At 45.8% G+C, this 6,697-nt stretch overlaps 1 protein-coding gene across 1 annotated transcript; it reads right to left on the bottom strand.

Moving 5' to 3' along the window:
• Nucleotides 1–2,764: 2,764 nt before the first annotated feature.
• Nucleotides 2,765–6,199, bottom strand: MLNR (motilin receptor). The gene is made up of 2 exons (XM_065423391.1): nt 5,428–6,199; nt 2,765–3,078 (listed from the first exon to the last, which is right to left on the bottom strand). The coding sequence occupies exons 1-2, from the start codon at nt 6,197–6,199 to the stop codon at nt 2,765–2,767; spliced, it is 1,086 nt and encodes a 361-aa protein (XP_065279463.1).
• Between the last annotated feature and the right edge of the window lie 498 nt (nt 6,200–6,697).

The following is a 6,697-nucleotide window of genomic DNA, read 5'->3' as shown; positions in this document are numbered from 1 at the left end:
GGGCAGATTTCATGCCATCACGGTAACCAGAAACCAGTTTGCTTTTGGCCTTTTGTGCTGATCAGCAGCAATGCATTATCTCCCAATCATAATATCCAGCCCAATGTGTACCATGAGTAAGAGACAAGGCAACTTCTAAATAGCTTGCCAGCAGCTGATATGGAGCAGGAATGCAGTGTCCCAACACTAAAGGGTTATACTGACATTACAGTGGCTGGTGTGCCATAAATGCTACAGATCAGACAGAACAGAGCTGCTGACACTTCTTCAAAGTGAGGAGCACATTTTATATAGGGACTGTCTGGTGGATGGTTTTCCATTCTATTCACAATCACCTGGGGCACCTCCCCTCTTGTTTGTGTTCAGGGGGGCCTCTTCCCCTCCTAACTATGATCCCCATGGAAGCTACAGGAATTGCTCATAAGGAAAAGTAACACCGAGGAAGTATTTAAAGTGCTTTTAGCAGGTCTTTCAATAACATTTAGCAAGTGGAAATGGAGAGGAGGTGCCAGCACCATGTAACCCGCCAGCTCTCAGCAGACCACAATGTGGGATTATCTGATCTAGATTAGACAAATTAGTGTCAGGTTAGTGAAGCTCACAAATCAGTGTCACAAGGCTTTGTTTTATATACCTCTATTTATTTACAAAGTTCACAGGAGAAAATGACGTGTTCGACCAAACCCACAAACTAGCAACTATTCTTTGTTCTGTTGTTAATTTAACATTTTGATGGGCAAAAAATCCAGCCTTGCAGGGGTGAGAAGCTGCTGCAAGGCAAAGGCTGTATGTGTATGGCATCCCATGAGCTAACTGGCATCTCTGCCCCGTGGCCTTTACTCTAACCAGCCAGTGCTCCCTTTCGTTAAACTAAGGGTTTTGTCTGAGAATTTTAACGCCTGGGAAGGGTTTGGGTCCAACGCTGCTTTCTGGGGGAGTCTATGCTGGAATTTTTTAGTCATGTTTTAACATGTCCACTCGTACCATTGTAAACATTAGTGTAGACAGGACACACATGTTACTACACTAAGGATACACAACCACGGTAGTTAACATGGGTTAACTAACGTGTTAAAACACAAGTAAAATTAAAGTGTAGCCATGTGATCAATTACGCTGATGTGAATGCAGCTTAACTCCATTGGTTTCAATGGAGTTGTTCCAGATTTACATCAATGTAGCTGAAAGAAGAATTTGGCTCTTCATGTATGAGCAATATGCTTTGACTCTCTGTAGATAACGATACCTTGTCTTCCTACAGCTCTGCCTGACACCACCACATTCCTCACTAAATCATCTAGTTTTAGTCTGGGTTTAAAATTTGTGGTCTCGGTCACAACTAGAAAGTTAACCTAATGTGAGCTAATTATTGCATATATTTAATAAGGAACAACACTGCTATTAAAATTATTACAGCGGATTGGTCCATATTATATAAATTAGAGACCCATTAAATTGTACAGGTCATACGTAAGGGACTGATCCTGGAAACAAGCATGCACATGAGCAACTTTACTTGGGGGAGCTTGGTGACGCTATTCATGTGAGTAAAATTACTCATGTTTGCACAATTAGACCCTAAAAATCTTAAACTCCAATCTTGCAGGACACTCATATAGATGGACCCCTGCACCTGCACGGACCTCTTTGCAGTTGGGCCTAGGGGTTACAGTGGACGAGAAGCTGGATATGAGTCGACAGTGTGCCCTTGTTGCCAAGAAGGCTAATGGCATTTTGGGCTGTATAAGTAGGGGCATTGCCAGCAGATCGAGGGACGTGATCATTCCCCTCTAATCGACATTGGTGAGGCCTCATCTGGAGTACTGTGTCCAGTTTTGGGCCCCACACTACAAGAGGGATGTGGAAAAATTGGAAAGAGTCCAGTGGAGGGCAACAAAAATGTTTAGGGGGCTGGAGCATGACTTATGAGGAGAGGCTGAGGGAACTGGGATTGTTTAGTCTGCAGAAGAGAAGAATGAGGGGGGATTTGATAGCTGCTTTCAACTACCTGAAAGGGGGTTCCAAAGAGGATGGATCTAGACTGTTCTCAATGGTACCAGATGACAGAACAAGGAGCAATGGTCTCAAGTTGCAGTGGGGGAGGTTTAGGTTGGATATTAGGAAAAACTTTTTCACTAGGAGGGTGGTGAAGCACTGGAATGGGTTACCTAGGGAGGTGGTGGAATCTCCTTCCTTAGAGGTTTTTAAGGTCAGGCTTGACAAAGCCCTGGCTGGGATGATTTAGTTGGGAATTGGTCCTTCTTTGAGCAGGGGGTTGGACTAGATGACCTCCTGAGGTCCCTTCCAACCCTGATATTCTATGATTCTATGATTCTTATAGTTTGTAAGATCTTGTTAATGAGAAATCAATTTCAAAAGGGCAAAGGCGCTCTTGGAGGTTCCTTGACTATCAAACCCAAACAGAACAACCTCAATATTTGGCACTGTCTCTCACACACTTTTACATAGCAATTTTTACTGATTGACATGTAATAAGTTAACAATGGTGTTTCTAGGTAATTGACGTCACCTTGCCCTTTGCTATTTTGTTGCCTTTCACTAGTTCTATGCCAGTCTCAATGTTCTAAGTTGCCTATTCATTTTCTCTATTAACAGAACAATACAAGTATTAAGAAAAAATACAAAGAATTATAAAACTCCACAAATAGCAAAACAAAAATCTAGTCTTTTATGACTATACTGCTAGAATTAACTGCCCTTCCTTTATAGATTATCTCTCTAGAAGTCCATCCGTGAAGCAGTCTCAGAAGGGGGTTATGTACTCTTTTTTTATGCTAGTGCTGGTCTCAGTGTAGCCACCAGTATCTCGGGTAGCACTGAAAGCCCTTTCTCCAGATTTGCGTGGGAGCAGGAGTTTGTAGACAGCTGCCCTGTATTTCTTTGAAATGAGGTTGTAGAGGATTGGGTTGATGGATGCGCTCAGATAGAAAAGCTGCAAAGCAAATATATTAAAGTACTGGGAGAAAAGCATCATGCTGGTATCCTGAGTGTTTATAAATATGATCCTGCCCACATGGAATGGCAACCAGCAAATTATAAACGCCAGAACCACCACAGCTGTAAGACAAAACAACACACACAAAATAGTTAAGGGTCAGGATTCAGACTCATTAAACCACTAACATTCTGAATGTCTAGGTACCAAAACATATAATATATTATAAGTCTGATTCTGCTCTCATTACTTCTTCTTCTTACACTAGTGTAGATCAGGAGAAACACCAGTGAAGTAATGAAGTTATATTGGTGTAAGAAAGTGGGAACAGCATCACATCCATTAACTACTTTTCAGAACAAAATAAGGTAATTGGGAATCTCTCCAGCAAAATTCCTAGAGATTATTTAAACACAGGGAAAAGTACATACTTTGGTGAATATGAAATTGTAAACTATTGTATCTTCCCTGTAATAGCAAACACAATAAAAATGAATTTATGTAACATTTTCAACTTCATTTATATAGTATGAAAACTAAGAGGAAAACCAGAATGAGGAGTGTTTTTGTAAAAGTGCACAGCAAATCTATTCTTGTCATCAATTTATTCTTTAACATAGATATGTTGAAAAGGGCGGTACTGTTATGCCTGTTCTAACACACTGCATAGTTAATGTGTTCTCTCTACTGGGCTCTTACTGTAATCTACCGTGTGCATTATTTTTAATTATTTCTATTTACAAGTTCAGGAAACACATACAATTCCTTTGTATTACTTGTGACTTTTCAAAAGATAACAATATATGGCCAGTCAATTATAGAAAAAGTTTAATGGTCCAAATTCATCCCTTGCATAATTCCACTAGTTTCAAAGGAATAACCAAGGATCAGTTTGACCCATATGTCAAAAGACACTATCAACTTGAAATTCACATTTCTGTCAGAAAACTTGGTCCTACTCTAGTTAAAAGAAATATCTAAGTTTACTACACCTGAAAAAAGTTCGCAAACACGTATTTTTCTCTAGTGGTTTTAGTTTCTTTGCTTTGTGCAACTGACACGCTCTGTATGTAGTCAGTTTCTCTCTTGTTAAAAGAGCTTTACATATGGCAACAGAGGCAGAAAAACCTTCTGAAAAACATTGGCCCATAATGTATAAATGATGCTCAATCAACAACTGGAATCTTTTAAAATTAGCCAATATATTACAAAAATTAACACTGGCAATGTTAATTCAACTCTATAACTGTTAAGAACCTAAAACTAACTGTGTCAATGCATGTAAATAACTGAATTGTTTAACAAGATTTTGTTAATGAGAAATCAATTTAAAAAGGGCAAAGTCTAAAATCTATTGTATACATTTTTCTCTAAGCACTTATATCACAGTTATCACAGAGTATTTTAGTATCTCCTCTGCTTGCAAATAAATGTTATGCATTCCTGCAAGCATGGCTTTGTGGTCTAATCAATATTTTCTAAATACATAGACAGCTGGGAGCCACATGTTCAAATACCGGCAGGGTCCGTTCAGCCCTCTGTATTTCTCCTGTAGCTGTCTGATACAAAATCGGTGTGTTAGTTGAAGCCTTAGAAGTTAAGGAATGAAAATCAGTACCATTGAAGTCAATGGGAGTATCACCATTGACTTCAATGGAGCCAGGGTTTCATCACAAGTCTTCTTTGCTGCATGGGCCCATCATGATTTGTTAGCCCTTTTCATAAACATGCACCTGACCCCACATTCTCCATTCCTTTGCTGCCAGCCTGGTTATCCACCTCTGAAATGGCTGAATTTCAGTGGTGCTACATAGATAAAGTTAGTGAAGTTAGTTAGCTGTTAGGAAGTATTTTAGGTAGTAGATATCCCAAATATTATTTAAAATTAAATATTATAACCAAGTGCATTTGGGGGGTGGCCCCTCCAAAGCAGTGCTGACGTTTATGGTGCACGCAAATGTATGAAAGCAAGATTTAGCAAGTACACCAGAAAAATCTGCTAACAGGGAAACCTATTAGGCAAGGGAAAAAATCTCCCCAGGGAAGAGGCAGAAGCCTCATTATTAGAGTAATTTTAAACTGGACAAAGCTTTGGAGAGAGCATGAACCTCACCTACTGCTAGACATTGGCCGACTACATCTATAGGGACCAGTGGTGGCTTGCTGAGGTCAGAGGTCACCAGGCCCTACCGAGCAGTTTAACCTAAGGGATTTTTCCACCTCTGATGTCCCTGCTCTCAGACACATCCCTGCTGAAATCGGTGGGGTGCAGACATTGGCCGAATTGTGCCCTATGAGGTTCTCAGTCCTTTTCACTCTGCAGTTCACCCTGGAGCCACCCTGCAGAGGTGGGCTGTGGGGAGGGTGCCAGGTTGCCTTGGTCTGTACACGGCTGATCGAGCCCAGCCTAGGGGGAGCTGGGCGGTACCTGGGGATGGAGTGAGGGAAGGGGCCGATTCCCTGGAACTCACCCAGGATCCTGATGGTCTGTCTATGCCCCTTTTCCCTGAGGGCTGCGTTGGGGCCCTGGGGCCGGACCTTGCTCCTCCACAGCGCCCTGCCGATGAGGCCGTAGAGCACGTTGAGGCAGAGGACGGGCAGGATGAAGTAGCTGGTGGTGACCCACAACATGATGCCCAGCAGGCCGGACTCGGTGGCCAGTGGCGTGAGCCGGCACTCGCGGCTGAAGTCGGTCTGGTTGTCCCGCTGCTCCACGCCCACCAGGAAGAAGAAGGGCCCGGCCGAGAGCAGGGCAAAGGCCCACAGGGCCCCGATCACCGCTTTGACCCGGCGCTTGGTGATCACCACCTTGGCCTTGAGCGGGAAGCAGATGGCCAGGTAGCGCTCCACGGTGAGCGCCGTGATGTGCAGGATGGTGCAGTAGGTGCAGGCCTCGCTCAGGTAGTAGGAGAGGCGGCAGAGCAGCTGGCCGAAGATCCAGGGCCGGGAGCGCCAGAGGCGGTAGAGGTCGAAGGGCAGCCCCAGCAGGATGAGCAGGTCGGACACGGCCATGCTGCCCAGGTACAGGTTAGTGGTGGTCTTCAGCTCCCGGCAGCGCCGCAGGATCAGCACGGTCAGCACGTTCCCCGCCACCCCCACCACGAAGAGGCCGAGGCACACGGCGGTGACCGGGATGAGCGCGGGCAGCGGCAGGGAGCTGCAGAGGCGCTCGTCGCACGGGGACCCCGCCCACGCCTCGCCCGCCACCCTCAGCGCGCTGCTGTTCTCGCAGCCGCCCCCCATGGCGCCGGCCGCTGCGGCTAAGCCCGGGGCTGGGGCTCGGGGGCGCTGCCCGGAGGAGCTGGGAGAGAAGCGCCCTGGCCGCAGCCCATGGTGGGCAGCGAGCGCCCCGCTGCCAGGGCTGGGCCCCGCTCCGGCGAGGCAGGGGCAGCAGGAGTCTCCGCTCGGACTGTTCTTCTGCGGCCGGGGGCAGAGCTAGCAGCTGCCGCCGCTCCGAGGCGTGGGTCGGGCTGAACTCGGCGCCACTGTCCCCTCCGCTCCCCGCGGAGCTTATATGGCTCCTGCTTCAGAGCAGACGTTTTTCAAAGTCTAATCTAATGACTGGCCCCAGCACATCGGAAGCCCATTTTTCACTGACAGCGAAAGCCAGGACAGCCCCAAGCGTGCACCTGTCGCCAGCAGTTTTTGCTTTAAAGAGCTCCGTCGAGTCAGGAATCAGCGCCCCGCCTAGGCTTAAGAGGAAAAGTACTAGTCAGACCTGGGCAGTTGTGCTTTAAAAAC

Source organism: Emys orbicularis, chromosome 1 (genome assembly GCF_028017835.1).
Source record: "Emys orbicularis isolate rEmyOrb1 chromosome 1, rEmyOrb1.hap1, whole genome shotgun sequence".
NCBI lineage: Eukaryota > Metazoa > Chordata > Testudines > Emydidae > Emys > Emys orbicularis.
Note: the sequence above shows the minus strand (reverse complement) of the source record. Positions and strands in the feature narration are given on the sequence as shown.

Coding starts and splice junctions, on each gene's coding strand:
- MLNR (XM_065423391.1), bottom strand. CDS start 6,199: ATGGGGGGCGGCTGCGAGAACAGCAGCGCGCTGAGGGTGGCGGGCGAG. Junction 3,079..5,427: donor ACAGACCATCAGGATCCTGG/GTGAGTTCCAGG, acceptor TTTGTCTTACAG/CTGTGGTGGTTCTGGCGTTT.